Here is a 22,518-nt window from a genome sequence, read left to right as displayed (position 1 = left end):
GGCTGGGCCGGGCCGGGCCGGGCCGGGGGCGGTGCTCGGCCCGAGCAGCGGCGGGAGCGGGAGATGGAGCGGCGGCAGTGATCGTCCAGTGTGATCGCACCTCACAGTGTCCCTGCCCTGGCCCAGCGCCTGGTTTGGTCTCTTGCGCTTCGCGTACCGTCTGTGAAGAGAGAAGCTGACTCTCTGAGCTGGCAGCGCTGTGCCAGAGCCTTCCCGTGAGGAACCTCGGCACCAGGATGAGCACCATCAACTCACAGTAAGCTCCCGTTGTCTGCAGCTCCTTGCAGTCCTGACACATCAGGCAGCAAGTGTTTTGTATGTCTGGGATGAGTTAAGGAGAGCTGGGATCATCAGTTGTGTTTTCCCTCTGGTCCTTATGATCACCGTGTTTGCCTTCATGCACGTGTAGTTTAGCAGTGCAAAGAGAGAATTAGACTGTTCAACAAATATTTTTAAAAACAAAAAGCATACAAAGGGTTCTTTAGTTTTTAATTAAATACTTCAGAGGGGTGCTTGCATCCCTTGACTGGAGCAGAATGACTGGGATAAACAAATCTTCCAACTGGCTGGTTTGGCGATGTGCTGTTTGCAATACAAGTAGTGAAGTATTTTGAGACTCTTACAGGACTGATACTTGATAGAGTTTTATGGCAAATCTCCGTGTTTCGTGACTTTGGACAGATAAGCTTACCTTCGTAAAGACTGTCTAGAAATTCCCTCTGTGTATTGCTCTCTGACACTAGTTTTCCTGTCTTATTCAGGGATGATGAAGATACTTTTAAAATACTCGTTGCTACTGATATTCATCTTGGCTATTTGGAGAAGGATCCAGTGCGTGGAAATGATACATTTGTAACTTTTAATGAAATTCTGGACCACGCGCAAAAAAATGAAGTAAGTGCTACTTTTTGGAGAGGGAAAGACTGAGGCTGTTGAAAATATGGTCCAGTCTTCCAGAAGCTCTAAAGCTTAATCCCGGTACACTCTCTCGTAATACCAAATCAAATGACTGAGCTATTTGTTGCATTCAGTTTCATTTCTGATTTAATAAAAGGAATGCCTGATTCTTTGTGAGAGCATTCTTACTGAATCATGACTTTGGTTGCATTAGCAGTGGTTTTGGATTGCCTGCACTGGTTTCAGTGCTATCTAGAGAGGGTTTGTCACTGCGAGGAGGAAAAATAACCCGAGGAGAGCGAGAGTAGCGATATACAGAGTTCTGGCAAATCAGCAGAGATTTGTTAGAAGCTTTTGAAGTGTTATGCCGTGCTGAGTCGCTGAAGTGAGCAGTTCTGGTGCCGGGCAGCGCCAGTGCCTGCACAATCGGCAGCAGAATCCTGTGGTGGGCCGGACAGAGGGGCTTCCTGAACTGAGGCAGTGTCGGGGGAGCCGAGAACCACCAGGAGCCCGCAGTGGTTGATGGGACCTGGGTGGAGTCCGGAGCAGTGCCAGCCAAGACCTCCCCCTACGCCTGTAAAAGAAGCTCCTGGGGAGTGGCAGCAAGCAGGAGCACTTCCAACATGGCAAACAGACGTGCCGTGGTGCGACTTTTTGTGCAGGAGCAGCACTTGAGCTCTGCCAGCTCCACCAGCGAGCAGTGGTATCTATCTGGCAGAAAGCCATAGCCTTTCTTTGCATCCACCATGGCTGATAGAGCTGCTCAGACAGAAGTCCCTGTCCAGACACAGCTCTGGTTGAGAAGTATCAGGGAGTGTGTATGAGAGAGACTGCTGGAATCATACCCTACTTTCCTTAGGGCAGGCCTGACAGGCAGACAGGACACACGATCCAGGGGATTCCCTATCCTCACTCCCCCTGGGTGAACTCACTGAATTAAGGGACAGGGGGCATTGGCAAAAAGTTCCTGCCCAGCACAGCAGGTTCATCTCCTCCATGACTGCCCCACATCCCCACGTGCCCTGGCATAACAGGTGTGAGGCTCTGCAAGTGGAACTGAACAAGGACAGTGCTTCATCTAGCATAGAGATGTTGCTGAGATTGTTGCCTGTGCCCAATATCAAAACTCCTTCCATGAAGAAAAAAGTTGCTATAGGAGACCCCCTTCTGATGTGAACAGAAAGCCCAGTATGCAGACTGGCTCCACTTTTTAGGGAAGCCTGCTGCATCCCCAGGGCCTGAGTTGGTTGACAGCAGCTGAACATGGTCCAACATGTGCAAGGTGGCCAAGAAGGCCGATGGCATCCTGGCCTTTATCAGCAATAGTGTGGCCAGCAGGACCAGGGCAGTGATTGTCCCCCTATATTCACTGGTGAGGCCACACCTCGAGTGCTGTGTCCAGTTCTGGGCCCCTCACTACAAGAAGGACATTGAGGGGCTGGAGCATGTCCAGAGAAGGGCAATGGAGCTGTGCAAGGGTCTGGAGCACAAAACTGATGAGGAGTGGCTGAGGGAGCTGGGGGTGTTTAGCCTGGAGAAAAGGAGGCTCAGAAGAGACCTTATTGCTCTCTATAACTGCCTGAAAGGAGCATGTAGCCAGGTGGGAGTTGATCTCTTCTCCCAAGCAACAAGCGATTGGACCAGAGCAAGTGGCCAGAAGTTGCATCAGAAGAGCTTTAGACTGCATATTAGGAAAGGTTTCTTCCCTGGAAAGGTTGTCAAGCACTGGAACAGGCTGCTCAAGAGGGTGGTGGAGTCACCATCCCTGAAGGTATTTAAAAGATGTATGGATGTGGCACTTGGGGACATGGTTCCATGTTGGACTCGGCAGTGCTGGGTTAATGCCTGGGCTCGATGATCTTAGAGTTCCAACCTAAACAATTCTGTGATTCCATTTTTAAGGACTGGATATTCATCAGTCAGATTCTTTATAATTTTCATAAGGTTTTTTCCTAATGCTTTACCAAAAGCTAAATATGTGCAATATATGCAGAAGCTGCAGCTAGCTCTCAAAATAATGTGGTGATAGCTACTAACCAGTAGCTATCTCCACACTAGGTAGTGCAGCAGTGAGAAAATAATGTAGCTTTTCATGCCTGTCAAAAAATGTTCAGGAGCCAATTTGGAGACCCTTATTACAATAGTAGACTAATATTTTTTTTTTTTTATCACTATCAGTTGTTTTCTTCTATGGCTATTTATAAATGGGTCTTTTTGGGTTTGATTTTGTTTTAATTAATAATTTAATTAGGTTTTTTTTCCATAAGGAAGTTAAATATCGTTTCTCTTACAACTAATTCCTTTTACCTAGAAGTATATTTCCTCATATTTGAGGAAGTATGTGGAACTCCCTAGAATAAATAATTTAAACAATTTGCTTAGAAGTCTTTCAAGGTAATACAAAATGTTATATTAAAATAATAAAGCTTTTTGTTACATACAGGTGGACTTTGTTTTATTAGGTGGGGACCTTTTTCACGACAACAAACCCTCCAGAAAAACAGTACACTCTTGTTTGGAGTCACTAAGAAAATACTGCATGGGTGATCGTCCTGTTCAGTTTGAAATTTTGAGTGATCAGGCAGTTAATTTTCATTACAGCAAGTAAGTATGTTACTATAATTATCGTGTAAGGCTTGGTTTGTGTATTGCGTGAATGTGTTGTGATTTTTATTTTATATCCTCCATGACTGGAACCTGGAATTTTTAGGCCTGTCTGTGTGGGACAGTTTACAGGATAACTTCACCTGTCATCTAAGTCTGTAAAGAAATGTGTACAATATTTTGAGAAACTTCTGAATATGCTGTGACTCTTGATATATTGATGTAATGTATAGTTTCCATTTTGCAAGTGCAAAGCAAGTAATCCAATTCACATGAGTTGTTTTGGTAAAATCAGCAGAGTTCCTTGTGTGTAAGCAAAGGTTGCACAGCCTAATCCACTACCAAATCCACCTACACAATTTTTGTACAATTCTTTTCATGGCTTGTTCTAGAAAAAAAGTTTCTTTTGCTGTGCTAGTCCCCATAGAAAGTGCCATTCCAGACAGTAAGAAAGAATCTTCATTTGCTTAAGCTTAAGCTTACGCTTATTCATAATCACTTCTTTCTGATTTTTACCACATCTATTTGTGATGAAATTAATTTGAAGAGAATATTGAGAATCATACACAAATTTGCAGATATAGTTTAACTTCTTTTCCTCTTTTTGTTCAGGTTTCCTTGGGTGAATTATCAGGATGAAAATCTCAACATTTCTATTCCAGTTTTTAGTATTCATGGCAATCATGATGATCCCACAGGGGTAATTCATATAATAATTTACTGTTGCATTACAAAGATTCAGAAATAGAAACTTGTATAGAAATACAGTTCTGGGAGATCACGCTAGTTTTAGTCAGTTGCTCCACTCTGTGTGTAAATATTTTGTGCATTTTTAGGAATTATCTTAATAAGTGATAACAAGTTAAGTGTGACATTTAAAAGCAAATGGAAATAACCTAAGAGATCCATATGAACTGTGTTTAATTTCTTAATTTCTGTAGGTTTCTGTCATTGAGAACAGAATCACTTTTCATGCTAAGAAGTGGCAGTCTTTCAGAAAGTTTCTGAAACATTCTATCTGTAGAGACTGAAAGCTTCTTTCTTAAAGAAGGAGAATTTGGATATTTTGATTCGTGCATATGTAATCAATATGCATCATGCATTTGCAAGGAGGATAATCTAATAATAGTGAAATGGTGGCTTAAAAACAAGCTACTAAAAGTAATCAGGAAAAGAATGTTTAGAAAGCCTTAAAATGCATGTGTTGAATTAATAATTTTGCATTTAGTATCAAATAGCAGTGTATCACGGAGATGAATGTTTTAGCAGCAGTTTAACTTTGAACTTACTATAAGGTAGTTACCTTAACCAGATAATTTTAGTAGTAGTTTAGAGACTGGCTTGAGACTGGTTTGAATAGTTTTTTGTGGTTTTGTTTTTCTGAACGATTTAATGTTTAATTTCATATCGTTCAAATTAAGTATGACTTGTAAGGAAAAGGGATTTGCTTTTGTACTCTAGAGTATTAGCAAAACCCTTAATATATGTTATGAGGCTTTTCAACTGGAGAACTTACTTAAGGAAAGATATTCTCTCTTACTATTGAGACTTTAATTTAGACATGAAAGTTTAAATGTTCTATTCAAATACTCTAATGTTCTATTCAAATTCTGTATTTGTTTCTTAATATTTGTTGTAGGCAGATGCACTGTGTGCATTGGATATTTTAAGCTGTGCAGGACTGCTGAATCACTTTGGACGTTCAACTTCTGTGGAGAAAATAGATATTAGTCCCATTTTATTGCGTAAAGGTAGAACAAAAATTGCTCTGTATGGCTTGGGTAAGTATTTGTCTGCCAGACTGTGACTAGACTGTTCATATATTACTGAAATTTAATAGGTCTAAATAAAGTTGGAACAAATGTGTAAGGCTGCAACAAACATGAAGGTGTACATGCTTCTAAATTAAAGCATATAAATTCTGTGACAATGTCAGGTTTTTCCTCCTGCTTTGTGTCATTAGCTGACAGGGTTTTTTTTTTTGCTCATTTAGATAAATCTTCCTAAACTTGATATTTGTACTTTTATTGGTGATAAATGAACCGTGCTTCACTTAATCACAGTGCAGGTGTATCAAGTCAGAGCAATCACACTCTTAAATTCTCTCTGTCTCATTTCATCCTTCTTAGGCAAAAGTTAAACACCTGATGTTTATGTACCATTTTGGTTATATTTAAAAACATAAGCTGTCCGAGCAGAAATCTAATGTCTTATGTGTCTGTCTGAAGTTCATAAGTAGCATTGGCCGGGGGTCATCTCAGTTTCCTTGAAGAAACTAAAGAGTTTTATACTTTAAAGTGGTTCTGTGATATGTTTCCAGCTTCAGGTTTGTTCCTTTGTTTCTTCTCCACTGAATTCCCATCTACCCTCACTTCATACTTAGAATGGTTATTTTTGACTGCTTTCTGTCTAGAGAAGTTAACTATTAAGGTCTTATTTTTCACCTTTATTTTTTGTCCAGTCATGAGTGCTTAAACACTTAATTCCAAGCAATTTTATAGCTCTAAATGAAATCCTTGTTGGCCATGATTTTGTGTGTTTAATGAGATACTTTGGAAGTTTGCTAGATGTTTGAAAGGTTAGCAGTTAGTGGAATGTTCTAATATCAAAATATATAAGTTTTCAATACCAAAGTTGTTACTGGAAAATGCAACAACTTTCTAAAGTACCAGCATTGCTGCATGAAGATGTTCATGGCCTGTTTCTTTATGTTTGTGCCAGAATTATTTATACCTTTGTGACTTTCTCTGATTCAGAGAGCATTTGTTCTTATACAAAACATGGACACTCCATATGGGATTTATTGATATCTATCATGAGCCTCGCTAAGGATAGTTTTGGTTTTTTTTGTTTTTTTTTTTTTTACCTAGTTAAAAACATCAAGGAAATAATTAGTGACTTCCAGGGATGGCACATGCACAACTTTCTTGGGCAAGCTGTTCCAGTGCCTCACTGCCCTTACTGTAAAGAACTTCATCGTAATATCTAACCTAAATCTGTCCTCTTTCAGTTAAAATCCATTCCCCTGTCCTATCATGCTTTCCCTTCTGAAAAGTCCCTCTCCAGCTTTCTTTTAAGTCCACTTTGGGTACTGGGAGTCTGCTATATTTTTGTTCCTTATGCTTTTTTAAATAGAGTTGCTAGTAAAAATGCTGCGAAATACAGACTTGTTTACTACACAAATTTAGTTTTGTTTGTTTGTCCACTTCAGGAGCAATTCCAGATGAGAGGTTGTATCGTATGTTTGTCAATAAGCAAGTAACCATGCTGAGACCAAAGGAAGATGAAGATAGTTGGTTTAACTTGTTTGTGATTCATCAAAATAGGTAACAGTACTGAATGAATTACAGCAACTTACTGTGTTACTTCATTAAACTGCCTGGAAAAGGATAGGTGAGCAAGCCAGCTGTGTTACTTCATGCTTCTTGTGAGTAGCTGATTTCTTAAGATTTTTACAAGTGAGAACATTGTTTTACAGCCCTTTTTGGAGAAGAATTGTAAAGGAAAAGGTTTGAAATAAATGAGTTTGGGGAGTTGGGAGATCTCTTCCCAAACTTTTATAGTCAGAGGCAGAGGAGGATTTGTAGTGTTATATGCATATAATTAGGTCTTTTCTGCTTGTTAGAGCTGGCAGAACACCAAACTTCATACTGTATTTTCTGTCCTTGTTTGAACCATAGTTCAGCAAGTACCCTATGTTCCCTTGCACTGCTGTGCTTTACAGATAGGTAACATGTTCTGTCTGCCTACAGCTTATCCCAGCAGTAGTAGTAAGAACAGGCAGTGTTCTTTTCCAAATACTTTCTTCTGATTTTTCCTGAAAAAGAGGGCAATCCTCATGTTCAAATAATGGTGAGGCAGACTTAAACAAATAGAGCTCATGTTACCCTGTGTACTGATTTCTGTCCTGTAGACTGAAGGCACTCACTCCCCCATCTCCCTTGTCTTCCAGAAAGGGATTGGGGATGGCTTGTCCCATGTCTGTTTAATTCAGTTGTTTTTTTCCCACTATTTAAAAACAAAAAACAACCAAAACTGATTGCCATGAGATGCTATAAAAGCATTCATATAGAAAAAAACCAAAAGTCTTACAAGCCAAGTAAGAAGAAAAGGGATATCCAAATAAAAGGAGGAGAGCAGAAAACAGTGAGTTATGTAAAACAGTGAGCTGTGTAAGTTGCCCTTTTGTTTAACCAAACACTAAACAACTGTGTAAGGAATAAATGTGGAGAAGAGCTGACGTGTATGCCTGATATTATTGCTGGAGTTCCTGTATCATTTTAAATCACACTGATGTTTTTCTCCTCCTTCACTCTCCCCTTGCCCATCCATTATTATTCTCTTCTCTTGAACAGGAGCAAACATGGAGCTACCAACTACATTCCAGAGCAGTTTTTAGATGACTTTATTAATCTTGTTGTGTGGGGTCATGAACATGAGTGCAAAATAGCTCCATTCCAAAATGAACAGCAACGTTTCTATGTTTCTCAGCCAGGAAGTTCAGTGGTGACATCTCTGTCCCCTGGAGAAGCTGTGAAGAAGTGCGTGAGCTTTTCTTTTTGTTCTTGTTTATGCCTCATCTTACATGTCTCAAGTGTTCTGTTGAGAACAGAAAAATACTTGAATACAGTATGAAAAGACTTGTATTACTGGGTGGATTAGCTTCAGAGTGTGACATAATAAACAAAGTAGATGGAATGAGTACCTGGTATAACTTCTGCTTTGCTCACAATTTAATCTAACATTTGAAGCAAATGGAACTTAGCTAAAAGGAGTTACATACTGCTAAATTGGAATACAAGGAACTGAGTGCAGGTGCTTGTACATGGAATAAGCACAATCTAAGTATAATAAAATGGAAGTTTTCAGGGCCAACCCTGAAGTACAGATCATTCTGTAGCTTTTGAAATTTTGTTCCTGAAAAGTAAACATCAATTTGAAAACAAATCTTTATACCATAGTTCTCTTATCTTCTAGTAAGTTACCTTTCTCCTTCTAGACACATAGGTTTGCTGCATGTTAAAGGGAAAAAAATGAAAATGGAGAAGATTGCTCTAGAGACAGTGCGAACTTTCCATATAGAGGATATTGTTCTAGCTGATCATCCAGATCTTTTTAATCCTGACAATCCTAATGTTACTCAGGCAATACAGGCATTCTGCATGGAAAAGGTAACTTGTGGTGCTAACAGTTTATGGATATCAGTGTATGGACAGGGGATGGGATCTGCTACTGGTTTTGAGACTGGAAGATGAAAAATCTTGTGTCTTACCCATATTAAAATGAACTTAGGCAGTGTTTCCATAGGAAGCTACTTCCATGACACTCACTCTGCAGCCTTGGCTTCCAGATTCCTTGATGGGGAGGACCTATTAAATTAGGCTGGAACTGCTTTTTGGGTGTCCATATGATTTTTGTACAAAAGCTTGCACCTAAGAGTGGGGCAGTGTTGGATGTGCACTTTGGAACCAGCATAAATACGTTGACCTAAACCCTGAGAGCTCAGCCATGCAGTCTGAAGTGGCAGAAGTAACTAAGCAAATTTATTCATTGCTTAGTTCTTGGTTTATGTGACTCTTTCAGCTTTTCCCTGGAACTAGAAATTTAGCAAAGCATAGTGGCTATAAAATATGAGAGATTAGTGGTGTAGATACTGCTGGACTACACTGTATCTGAAGGATAAGCTTTTCATTGTCAAGTTTTTGTCAGTCATTCTTAATGGCTTTTGGCTGCATACTGGTACATACGTGTTCAGGAATGAGAGCACATTCTATACTGATTTCTTTTGATAGCTCCCTTGCAACTGGATGTATTTACAGTTATATTTGAAGTGTTCAGGTATCTGTAAGAGAACAAAGCAGAACTGAACTTATAATTCTCCTTCACAGGTGGAATTGATGCTGGACACTGCAGAAAGAGAACGCTTGGGAAATCCCCGCCAGCCAGAGAAGCCTATCATAAGATTAAGAGTAAGAAATTGTTCAGCTTGGATTGCTTTGTTTTTAAAGGTCACTGTGAAAAGTTTCAAAGCAAAGTCATGCTTTTTGTGTAAAGACATAATATATACTTTTTTTTGCTGTGTACAGGCAAATATAAATCACCTGCCATACTTCTGTTTACTAGTACACTAAGGTAAAGGATGAGATTGGTCATAAATGTACTTCACTGCTGTTCTGAGTAAAGACATCAAAAATGGCTATTTACTGTGAAGTTTTTTAAGTCATATTATCCTGTGTGCATTCCTAACCCAACTGAAACTGTTGTGAAGGCTAGGAAATGAAACAAATTAAGAACAGGTTATAAATATGAGCTGTTATTAGCTTTTCTGTTAATGTTATTATTAGCTGTCATTAGCCATTAACTATTCTATTAATAGTGGCAGGCATTAACTGGCTGTCACTAGCCGTTAACTTACTATGCATAGTAAGGCATTAATTTTAGATTGACTTATTTCTTACTATTAATTTTTTCCTTTGAAGCATAACAAATCTGTTTTGAGTTGTGTGGCTTCTACACTTATTTTTGTTTCATATTTAAATTTTTCCTTTCCTCACTTAGGTTGATTATGCAGGTGGCTTTGAACCATTCAGTGTCCATCGCTTCAGCCAGAAGTACATGCATAGGGTGGCTAACCCAAAAGACATCATACACTTTTTCAGGCATCGTGAACAAAAAGAGAAAAAAGGTGATTATGAAAGAAGGAATCATTGGCTTGCTTTTGTTTTCATTCATCTGTCTGTATTTTGTTGCCCAGCACTTGCAAAGTTTTGGTGTCTACCATCTAATGTGTTACAGGAGGAGTAAAGATGCATTGTCTTATTTAAGTGTAGATACTGCACAATTATTTCTTTTCTATTTCTGGCTTTGTCCAAAATTCTGATATTCAGCACAGCATCTTCTGACAGTTATTCATAAACAGTTTCATTTTCCTTTGGCCTCAGACCTTACTGAGTTATTTACAGTAATACATATAGCCCCATACCAGACTGAGTTACTCTTCGGTTCAGTGATAATTACTATGAAAGGCATTAAGTGGCTTACTCCCAAGATTTCTTAGAATAAGATGATTTGGTTTGAAGGAAAAGAAATGGGGGTATAGTGCTTTTTCCATTTATATTTTAATTTTATTTTGTACCAGTTCATTTGTTCATACCTAAAATAGTAATGAAGGGTAGGGGCTTAAGAGCTGTTCAGATATTTTAAAAAAAGATCCAAATGTAGGATAGCATTTTGTTTGCTCTAATTAATCATGTGTATGAGGTACTTTTGGCTTTTCTCTTCCAGGTTTGTTTCTATTCAAATATTTGTGCAAAACCAATAGCTGTTACTATTGCAGCATTTCTCACTGTTTCTAGAATTTTTAATAAATGGTTAATAGATGTTGTCCAAATACTGGATTTGTAATAGTTGCTAATGAAGATTCAGCTTGTACAGGAACACAATGTGCTAAAAAACTCTTACTAGTTTGGATTAGTACATTGCAAGTGCATTGTCCAGTTCCAGTGATAGTTTTTATGAATACTATCAGTTCTATGAAGTTCAAAACATTGTTTAATGGATAAAAACTGCTTTTAGTGAGGCGTTTTTAAAATTATACTGTATTGATCTTGCTTTATTTTGCTTTCGTTTCCTTTTTTATAGTTGTAAAACCTCATTAACATTTTCATAATACACAGTAGCTACCACATCTGCCACCATGTTTCAATTACTTTTCCTACTTAATGGGTGTGCAGCTTTAGGAAGGGAATGTGAAAGTGGCTTTTGCATTTCTTTATTACACAGCCTCTAATACAAGGGAAGCACTCAATGTTTTCATTATATGTGCACATTGTGGTTCAGTACAGGTGATGTTAAGACTTCAGGATTTCAGTCTATAGTCTAAAGCAGTCTATAGTAGCTTTATGTTATTTGTGTGGTATGTGCTAACCTAGGATGATTATCCCTCTCATCCTGCCATTCCTACCTTGCTGCCTGAGAAGGGGGGATGAGCTATTTTCTATTGAAAATCAGTCAGTGTGCTGTGGAGGAGAATCTCTTTTCCAGTAAATGGGTTACTTATAAAAAACTTTAGTGCTTTCGTGGCTCCTACGGTTTTCTTCCATTTGTGACCGTCTAGAGTTCAATTATAAGAGCACAGTGTTCAGTATATAATTCCAGACATATGTTGGTTAGAACTCTTTATAGCTGCTAGATGTGGAGTTGTCTGCACAATTATTATGTTTCTCCATGTTTCCAATGAATAGACTCTAAAAAGAGCAAAAAACTTTACATATAAAAGGGACCACAATTCTTGGGAGGCTTGCGTTAACCTTTTTTCCTGCTACTGTCAGTGGGATGGTTCAGTGGGATGGTAATAATTAAAAGCTGTAAATCTGGATGATGCCACTGTGCTTTTATTTTCTAGACATCGATCTTAATTTTGGAAAATTGGTTAGCAGACCTGCTGAGGGAACAACACTGAGGGTGGAAGACCTTGTAAAGCAGTATTTCCAGACAGCAGAAAAGGTATTTTTCTACTTTTTATAATTTCCCATTTTAATGTCATATGATATTTTTAGCTTTTTTTCTTTCTTTCTTAATGGAAGTAGTGTGCCCTGAAAAGACTCTGATATTCACCAAGAAGTGAATTTATTTCCCGTATAACTGTCTGAGAATTACCACATGAAGTGTGTGTCTTAGATTAGCAAGTAACTGTTGTGTATAGGTTGTGTAGGTGTGTGAAGACACACTGGTTTGAGAGCATGATAGCTCTTCGTGTGAACTTGCAGTGTGTGCCCTGTACATGTGTCATGTACTCATGTACAGGAGGAAAATACGAGGCAGCATGTGAGGGAAGAGGTACCTTAATTTACTCTAGGGCCAGTGTGAGACTGTAGCATTTACTATTACCGGCTGACTTAGAGTCACTTGTTACTTGGCAGTATATTTGTGTCCTCAGATGTAGTGCACTTCCACATTTTATTTAAAGCAGAGCAAGGAGAAGGAAGAGAGACCCCTGATAATTTGCTTTCTTCCTACCCTGTTGTTAAATCCAGTATATTTCCCTTTCCCAGCACCTGTGCAGTAACATCTATGAGATAAAAAAAAATCAGTGAGCCAGGTGCACAAATGCTTGATATAGTTGATCAAACATAACTTCCAGAAGCTATTTCAGTTGTAGGAAGTCTTTAGAGCAAGAATTCTTGAGGTAAAGATCCTTCAAATTACATCATCTTGCCTAACCTTAGACACATGCTAGGTATCAGTATTAGGACAGCATAAATCATGTTCCTTTGTTATACTTATTTTATTTAAGCATTTTATTTTATAATAGCTAGGAAGTTTATTCCCCTGAGAAGCATTATTTCCTGGAAGTTTTTATTTTAGATATTACTAGCATTGCGGTTTCTTTACTGTTCATAAAGTCTTCTGCTTTGACTAGTTTGAAAAATACTCTCTGTAAAGGAAATGTGACGTGCTAGTTGCAAGAGCTGGTAACTGGTTTATGACAAGTAACATTTGCTTGCTGGTGGGCTTTTCTCTGATTTAAATAAGCAATGCACATTACTGTTTTTGCAACCAACTTAATGTAATATTTATCTGAAACAGCTGGAATATTGCTTGCTTTCTCTAATGGCAGATGCTTCTTAACAAATTGTTTTCCCCAATTCTAAAGAAAGTACAGCTTTCACTTCTAACTGAAAGAGGAATGGGAGAAGCAGTGCAAGAGTTTGTGGACAAAGAGGAAAAAGATGCCATAGAAGAGCTGGTGAAATTTCAACTAGAAAAAACGCAGAGATTTCTCAAGGAGCGTCGCACTGATGCAGTGGAAGAAAAAATAGATGAGGAGGTAGTGTTCTGTTCATTTTGATTCCCCAAGAGAGGTCAAGACAGTAGAAAAATCAGTGCTCAAACATGGTTTAATAGATTTGCCTGTGTGTGAAGCATCTGCTTGAGGCAACTGTTGCCACAAGCAGAGGCAACACTTGCCTCTAGTAATTTTCTGCAATTAATAAATGAATAATTAATTTATGGTGAAGTTTCAAATACATGATTTCAAAACTCATACTGAAAATGGGGTTTAGGTCGCACACATGTTCATAAAAAAAAATCTGTGTAATACATGTAGAACTACATATTTACCACTATTGTGAGAAAGATGGTAGGTATAATCTCTTAGCAGCTTTTTTCGTATTGGCTTAGGGGGGAGTACAAGAACAGGACAAGCATAAAGGAAATTTATCCTTCAGATGCTCTACTTGCTTCTACCCTTGCTTGCAGCTCAGGGTATCCTAGAGACAAGCCTGGTTTATGTGTATTTTATTGAGCAACCCCGAAAGACATTTTTGTCAACTAGTTGAGCTTTCACATGAGTCCATGTATTCAGCTGTAATATTCAGTATTGTAGAAGTAGTTGTTCTGCAGCTTATCTGTGCACTGTTTAAAGAATAATTTGGTGGGGAAGGAAGGCTGCATATACATGTTTTCTTACTGATTGCTTTAATTCATGAGGGGTTGAAAGAGACAATAAACAATCAGTGCCTGCAAGCTTTCTGTGACACTTTAGGGTGTATTTTTTGATGTTGTTTGTCTTTAGAGCTAATGTCTTCTGTCTGTCATGCCTCATGTCTTTTTCCATATTTGTCAAGTTGTGCTTCCTTAGTTGTACATGTACTGCAACATTGTCTCTTCTCATAATAGTTATTTTCTGTCTTGCTTATTCATCTCTACCTCTTTTTCCAGTTACTCATATTTCAGTGTCCCTTATTGTCAAAATTACTATACTCCTCTTTAATAGAGTATCTCCTTCATCCTGTGCCAGGCTTTCTTCCTTCCCAGCACTGTAGCTCCAGTTACTAAGAGAATGTGAGATTCTTAAACCACAGGATAGCATGAAAGGGCCCTAAACAAACTGTTCAGTTATTCTTGGACTCTCCACTTCTTACATGAGCTTGACTTTATGATTCAGTGATAAAAGCTTTGCACTTACTGTATTTTGATTATTGTATGATGTGAACTGTTATTTTGACAGGAACTGTTTTTTTATTCAGGTGCGAAAATTCAGGGAGAGTAGAAAAAAGAATACTGAAGAAGAGGATAAGGAAGTCCGTGAGGTAATTACTCTGAGTTTTGAACATAGGCTGAAAAATGGAGTGGTGACTTCTGCATATAAATGCAGTCATTTAGCAATGCTTCAGCAATACTTCAGCATTGTCCTTGCCAAAATGTGCCTTTAAGGCTTACTAAGTCTGCTTTAAATCTTTGTTACGATAATACGTACCTGAGCTACTGCTCAATTTGGCTTTTGAGGTCTCTTATACAAATTTGTGAACCTGAATGTTCATTATTTCTTGCTTTTAACTGAGGTTAGACCAGGCAGGTGACTTCCAAAGATCTTTCAGCTTAAGCTCTTTGTGATCTTGTCACCAGTGGACATGTGGATGGACTGTAATGGGTGGTATTATTGGAATAAAAGGTAAACCTATTGGTAAACCTTTAGGCACTGTGTCCTAATCAGCAGTCTCTTAAATCTCTCACGTATTCGTACTTCAGTTGCATATGTATTTCCAAAGAAAATGGCCAACCACTGTTAGTATGGGTGCTCCTTTGTCTTTGCAAGTTATGTGAGACTGCAATGAAATTTTGAGCTCAAGGACACCTGAGGTGAGATTCAGTCCTCCTAATCTGGGATATAATCACCTGAGCTCGTTGTCTTAGGCACCCATTGTCATCAATAGGGTTCAGGTCAGTGGAGCCCATAGAGTGCTTTCTCTGAGCAGACACATGTAGCTGACACAGGATGACCTGAGCTGTTCACCAAACTTCACTGATAAATGTGTCACATTAATGAGCTCCATTCTGTTATCAGATCTTAGCTAACTACTTTATATGTACACATCTAATTAAATAAGTATTTTCACAGGTGTCCTCGTCTTCCATAACACTGGATTTGTGTCTTCTAAGCCTCGCTGGTTTAGAATTACACATTTTTACTTACAGTTATATTATATATTTATTGTACATAACTAGGATTTAGCAATGGTGTGTTTCATGATTTAACATTATTTTTCCTGTAATTATTTTTCCATGTCAGGCAATGATCAGGGCCAGAGCCCACCGATCTGAGGATGAAATTCTGGTTGCAGCCTTCAGTGATGAAGATTCCATGGATATTGAGATGACAGGCAATCCAAGCAATCCAAGTGATGGCCTTTCTTCAACTCTGAGCCGAGGAAGGGGTAGGGGAAGAGGTAGGGCAAGAGGTGCAAGAGGACAAAATTCAACAGCAAGAGGTTCATCTCGAAGAGGAAGAGGTAAGAAAAACTTTGTACTGCAGTTCCTGACTTTTTTTTTCTTTAAAAGGTGACTCTCTTCTAATGCTTCCATCAAGTGGAAATTTGCTGCTTAAGAACTGCTACTGGAAAAAAAAAAAACTCTTCTCAAATACTTGTGATATCCTATTACATACAATTGACTGCCATACAAGGCTTAAGTTGAGACTTTTTCATTGTGATTAAAAGAAAAAAAATCATGCTTCCCAGCTGTGGAAACATAGTCTAGTCCTAAAAGATGCATTACTGGGAAGGTCTGTACAGTGAAGTGCATGGATAGACCTTTGTTACTGCTAAAGGTAATGCATTTGATCAGTGTAAAGAGGAGGTACAGATTGTCTCTATCCTATTGTAATTGACAAGAGACTTCAATGTTTCTAGTGACTGAAAAAATGGGGAGTGTTTCTTAAGCAAAAAGAGTTAAATAGCTCCTGGACTGAGTGTGATTGTACACTTTGCAGTGGTAGTGGTACTTCCTTTACAGTTGTACTTTTACTGTGTGTATATGTATGTATATATATATATAAATAACTCCTTTGAGTTGTCTCAGTAGTATGCCCAAATGTCTGAGAGTGGGTTGAGTTGAAACGAAGGCTGTCATCTTGGGTCTGATTTGGTTAGTGCTTTTAAACTAGTTCTGTGAGCCTGTGCTCCAACACTGTTGTGATCCCACAGAATAGAGCTGTGTGCGTTAAGAGGTTGTGTCTGGGGACCTTTGAACACTTGACAGTTTTTCTGCATGTAAGGAGGGCTTTAATTCAAGGAGAAAGTGAGGAGTAAAGTGACTTTTTAAAGTGACTCAGTAATGATAGACTAAAGAGGGAAAAAAATAACTGCTGAACAGATTTGCATTTTTTTTGTTATCTCTACAGGAGCCACTAGCCAAGAGTCAGCTTCTGGCAGCAGATCCTACAAGCCTGTATCTGTGCCTGGCAAAAATATGTCTATCATGGATGGTAGGCCTGTGATCTGTCTGTTACTCTGATCTGCTCTCTCAAATTGTAGTGAAGGTGTTTGTTTAATGATGAAGTGGTTTTATTGCCTTTTATTCTATTAGTCCATTTCAGCTGTGAGAGTTTCCTTCAGCACTAATGAAATAGAATAACTAAGAGTGATGAGAGAAAGAAAAAAGAAAAGGAAAAAAATTAGTGATATTCTTCTGTCATGGGGTAAAATGGAATGTGTTAGGAACTTCTGGCTAGAACTGCAAATAGGAAACATTACATAATGCAGTTTCTTAAGGAATAAGCATAGAAAGAATGTGTCTTAATATTTTAGGCAGAATATTCCTCAGGGGATAAAAAGTTATATTTGACTCATGTTTACAAGTTAGTAAGCTTTAATACAAATGCATTTAGCCTTACATTGTAGTGAGTTTTGGAAATGCCAGTTTTTACTAGGGAAGAAAATGTTATCTTTAAGCCACCTACATATCTGAGAGTAGATGTTCCTTGCTGTAGAGGAAAGGCGCTGAGGAAACAGCATAGGTCATCTGAGAATTAATGAAAGAAATACTGCTCACTACTACACATAAATGCCCCACAAAATACCCCAAGGCAGACTGAAATTTAAATTAATCAGCAAATTACCTTAATTTTAAATTTTAAGCAAAGGAAATATTGCAGAGAAATGAATTTTATCAGATATGTTCATAATTAGTCTGTTCATAATTAGCCTGTATACAGGAATTTCAGTTACAGTAGTATTTTTCATATCCACTTAACCAGCGTTACTGATGGTTTTTTAACCAGACTGGGAAGCACCTGCAGCTGCACAGAGGGTTATATCCTTGGGTTGACAGACCTAATTTATGTTTTGGGTTGGTTTGTTTGTTTTACAGGGTGTTTTGCAGTGGAAATGCATGCTAGGCAGATCTTAAAAGAAGTGTATAATGTTGTTTGCTTTTAATTGTGTGAGCATTTTAAAAGTATTGCATATGTTTTATTCCAGCCTTTAGGTCTTCGAAAACAGACCACTCTTCAAATTCATTCCAGTCTTACTCTGAGGTAAGCACCTTGTTGTATGAGTGAAGTTGTGCTGTCTTTTACTGTTGATTTGAAAAATAACTACGCCTAACATTAGCCTAAATCAGCAGATGTTCCCAAACTGTCAGTTCCAGCATTAAGTTTCTACATGTTAATCTGTACACCTTTTGTATCCTTTTTTGTTATGGTGTTTGTCTGAGAAAAGCCATGTTTTATTTGTGACCATAGTCTAAGATACAAGGCGTCTATACATGAGTGTTTTGATGGGTTGTGCAAGGTCAAAGATGTGAAGGATAAACTTGCACTGTATTTGCAAATTTGTGTAGTTCTAGCCTGAAAGCCTCTCAAGTGTGTATTATTCTAACTAAATAGGTGTATAGTTGGAAAAAACCCAGAGGTTCTTTGCTATGGTGCTGACACATTATGCACTCTCTCTGTAAGGATAAATTCTGTGGAAAAACTTTATACATTTTTTTCAGGATATTATAGATGTGGATTCTGATCCAGAAGATACTTCTTTTGTTCCTTCCTCTTCTAAAATAAATCAAAGGTCAGTATGTTTGCTTCATGAATGCAATGTATGCCTTATTTCTGACTGGCAATCGGCAGAGTCCAAGGGTCTGATTGACTATCAAATTTTTAAGAAAGTCACAACACTGCTTAGAGAATTTATATAAATTTTTACTTGCTAATATGGGTTATCTTCCTATAACAGAAAAAATTAGATTACTGATGGAGGTAAACTTGATCAGAGCTTTAGTATGAAGATAGTTATTTTAAGAATTTATATTGTGCTACTTATTGTTAGGTCTGTTTATTTTTACTTTGTGTATTGGTGGTGCAGCTCTTAAGTTAAAGGGGAAGTTATTGGAATGCCTGGTGACTGAGAACATGCTGATGCCATTTTTTCCTCTTTGTATGTTTCAAGGTTGCCAACTATGTCTTCACTTAGTAAAAGAGGTTCACAAAGCCAAGCATCCAGAGGAGTTGATTTTGAGTCAGATGAGGTATACAGTACTATTTTTTACTTTTATTTCATATAAGTTTCTATAGCTCACTATTTTACAGCTATTTGAGTAAAGCATTTCAGAGTGAAATTTAATTTATTATTTTTTTTCACTAACAGGGCTAGATTATTGCAACCAACTTTGATTAGACTACCTGCATAACTATCAAAAATAAGGCTAGAAGGGACCTCAGAAAAATACCCGATCATTTTTCCCTTCCATTTTTAATCAGTGAATTGTCATTACTGAAATATGGACCTGGAATTGCCTGGGAGAGAAAGTAATTATAATCTCTTCTGGTGCTTAGCTATATCATTTCATTTAATTATATATTTTATTCTTGTAAAAAGGAAGACTTTTTTTTTTCATTTAGAAATGGCTGTTTTCAGGGCATTTTATTGTTGCAAATTATCTAAGTACAGTTCTTAAAACATTTAAAACACTGTCTTCAAGTCTAATATGTCTGTTCTTGGAGTGTATCTTTGAGCTGCTAGGAAATAGTTTCTTCCACGATTAAACAAAGTAGAACTTTTTACACAGTTTTGCACTGAATAGAAGACAGTCTATTCTGTCAAGCACTGTGCAGTTTGTTTTCACAGTCTGTCATGCATGGTCAGAATCCATTCCTTAACAGTGTCAGATGATGGCCACCTCAGAGAAAATACTATGTTCTTGTCCCTTCTCCCCACTGTGCTATCTCTTCTTGTACCTGAAATAAAAATATGTTTGCATGAATATGCAAAAATAAACAGTATTTTTGATTCATACAAATATTAGTAAATTATGATGTGCAATGTGTATATAGACATAGTTTTACTGAGGTATGTGCTGCTTATTTACAACTGAAATACAGATTGTTCCTTATTTCACAGTAGCTGTTGTGGTCATGTTGACATAAACTTCTATTCGCTGCACATATGTCACACGGACTTTTAAGTCAAGAAATGACCTCTTTCATATCAAAACCAACAAAAACAGATCTGTCAGAAAACATGGGATTGTATGACCAGGCTTTCTAGCTTAATCTAAAGGTGACTTTGTTTTTTTATGGCTTGGAATGCCTGCTAATTTTAGTAATGTGTATCTCTTTACAAACTGCAGGACGATCCATTCATGAGCCCTGCAACATCAAGAAGAACTAAGTGATTCCTGGCTCACTGTGCAAGAGAGACTGTGGAAGTTTGTGAAGAAAATGGAAAGCAGTTTGCAAACCTTTGTCTGTGTGATATTTCTCTGTAAATGATGGCTTGCCTTCCATTTTCACTTCTGTGAAATGGTTTGGTTTGGGTTTCTTGGTTTTTTTCAGCAGCACCACAATGGGTATAATGTCTGTTACGTTGTTTGGAAGGTCTCATATTCTAAAGTACTGCCTGAAAGTGCAAGTTCTTTCTAAAGCTCTGAAACTCTGTTTTCTTTTTGAGATGATAATAAAAATGACAGTTATATCTTTTATAGAAAACTCCATCTCTGGTCTGAATTTTGCAGAGAAGTAAATTTATAGTAGTCTGCAGGAATGAATATGGACACAGTCTCAGTACAGTGGAACTTGTACTCACTTGCAATCTGCTGTGGACACAGTTGAAAACTCTGAACTCAGAGTCATAATTGGACACAAGAATACAGTTTTCAGTATTGAAGCTGTAAAATGTCTTAATGATTTCAACTCTACCAAGAGAACTTAAACCCAGTATTGCACTGTTATGAAATATCATAGTATGTGAAAATGAATTCAGCTCTGTAACTCAAGCAGTACAAATGGGGACTCTGTATTTTGATGTTACACACATCTTAAGAAAAGAATTTAGCTGAATGTGTATGAATAATAGGAATCATATCAAAGGCTCTTTCTCCTTTTCACAATTTTTTTTTCAGTCAGCTGTCAAATTCACAGTGGCTTTGTGTTTTATCTATGGAAGATAAACATAGCAGCCTTCACTTCAGGGGAAAACATGTAACTGGTGTGTGGAGAAAGACTGTACTGTAAAGAGATGTTTATCCTAAACATCAATGTGAGTGATTATACAAGGGGGCAAGATGCGCCAAAAGTCAACATGATTTCTCAGAGGTTACACTGGATAGTTTATGAAAAATAACTTCTCACCCATGTAACTTCAATTCCCCTGCCCCAGAAAAGCTCAAAAATTCAGCAAAGCTCAAAAATTCATTAAAGCCGTGGTAGTGAAAGATTGTTCCCAGGAGCAGGGGCAGGGAGAAAAGCAAACTGCGCTGTGTATTTAAAAAGAAAAAAAGGCATTATTCCTCTTTTTGAATGCTTCCAAACTTTTTGGCATGTCTAGCTGACTTTTTAATATTCTTCTTATAATCTTTTATTCCCACCAGGCCTCTTTTCTAATTTGTTATAATTTTGTTAAGAGTACTCTTGCACAGGTATTTTTGATGACTTTTTTTATTACCTGAATTCATGGTCCATCCATATATTTTTATTTCAAACATTATTTTTCACTTTAGAAATTGCATCATTTCACAGGTACCTTTTATAAAAACCACATTCAACATGCCAAATCCTGACATTTCTGTGCAGCTGCCTGTTTCACTGTTGGAGAGCAGGAGATTGTTGAACAAGGGTGAAGTTGGCAGGAGCAAGTACCAAGCTGCCAAATCTGCTATAGCCTGTTCTCTAGTAACAACCAAACTTAGGTGAGCTGCTTAAACAGCTCATACTGGTGTATGTTTTAAGTACAAAACTAAATCAGAAAGGTGTTGTGAAGCAGAGAAAGACACACCAGCAGTGTGGGAGACACTTGGTACAGAGAGCTTCCATGGGTTTTTCCATGACCTTTTGTGGGTATTTTGGGTGTGTGCCTGCCCAGTGTGGTTGGACCACCTCCTCTGGATCACAAGACACAGAACGCAGCTCAGAGGAGGGGGGCTTGAGCTGACTGGAGGGGGGAGATTCCCATCCTGCAGCAGCCTGGTTTAGGAGGTGAGAAGATGCCCTGCTCTCCTGGATGCACCTCATCTTCAAAGGCAATGGCAGCTCTAGCTACATATGCAAGGGTACCCTGCTAGAAATTAAGAATTAAATTAAGGAACATAAATAAACAAAGCTGATAATTTTTGCTGAAATGCAGATTATAGTACAGGAGAACAGGATGTAGTAGATGTGAAACAGTAAGAGCTGGTGTTTGAGTGGCAGAGGAGAGAATGCCCTTATGCACTGGCCAGCAGTGCTAGAAGGGAGAGGGGGACTTGGGAGCTGCTGGAGCAGCATAGCAAGCAGACATATGGCACTGACCCCTCTGTTCTCATCCCAAACCTATAAGAACACTGCTCTGTCCTACTTTCTGCTATTTTCTTGGGCCTTTATTTGAGACTGGTTTCCTGACAGTGCTTCTGAGTGGGACATGTTTCTTCTCTCTGAATGGTCAGGTGTGACTGCCATCATAGCAGCTCCAACAGGCTCATTGGGAAGCTTTCTCTGAGACAATTGAATTGCCTCAGGAGCTTAAATTGGACTATTTTATGGAAGAAACAGACTGTGGTAGCAGTGTGCAGAGTAGCACTGTCGGTTGTCCATTCTGCTTGTTCTGTTGTTTCTGGCTCCTGAGGGGTGAGGCAGCCTGAGCAGTTCAGTGAGGCAGTCACAAACATCTTTTGGAAGAGTTATTTTCCCCAGTGAGTTGCCAGCTTATAATGCAAGCTTTTCAGATAATGGTCATTTAATTAATGGTTAATTAATGCCTGCCTTTTATG

At 38.2% G+C, this 22,518-nt stretch overlaps 1 protein-coding gene across 2 annotated transcripts; it reads left to right on the top strand.

Moving 5' to 3' along the window:
• The first annotated feature begins 60 nt into the window (after positions 1–60).
• On the top strand, positions 61–20,263 carry MRE11 (MRE11 homolog, double strand break repair nuclease). Of its 2 annotated transcripts, XM_053934354.1 has the most exons (19): positions 61–256; positions 762–894; positions 3,341–3,501; positions 4,114–4,201; positions 5,141–5,282; positions 6,713–6,827; positions 7,857–8,042; positions 8,501–8,672; positions 9,390–9,470; positions 10,060–10,186; positions 11,906–12,006; positions 13,157–13,330; positions 14,532–14,594; positions 15,575–15,794; positions 16,685–16,768; positions 17,763–17,818; positions 18,277–18,347; positions 18,726–18,804; positions 19,906–20,263. In XM_053934354.1, the coding sequence occupies exons 1-19, from the start codon at positions 237–239 to the stop codon at positions 19,948–19,950; spliced, it is 2,118 nt and encodes a 705-aa protein (XP_053790329.1). In that variant the 5' UTR covers positions 61–236; the 3' UTR covers positions 19,951–20,263. The 2 variants fall into 2 exon arrangements, with proteins under 2 accessions (XP_053790329.1, XP_053790330.1); XM_053934355.1 differs by lacking the exon at positions 61–256 and having other exon boundaries at positions 822–894; positions 3,360–3,501.
• Positions 20,264–22,518: the final 2,255 nt, after the last annotated feature.

This window comes from Vidua chalybeata, chromosome 2 (genome assembly GCF_026979565.1).
Source record: "Vidua chalybeata isolate OUT-0048 chromosome 2, bVidCha1 merged haplotype, whole genome shotgun sequence".
NCBI lineage: Eukaryota > Metazoa > Chordata > Aves > Passeriformes > Viduidae > Vidua > Vidua chalybeata.
This window is presented reverse-complemented; position numbering and strand designations above follow the sequence as displayed.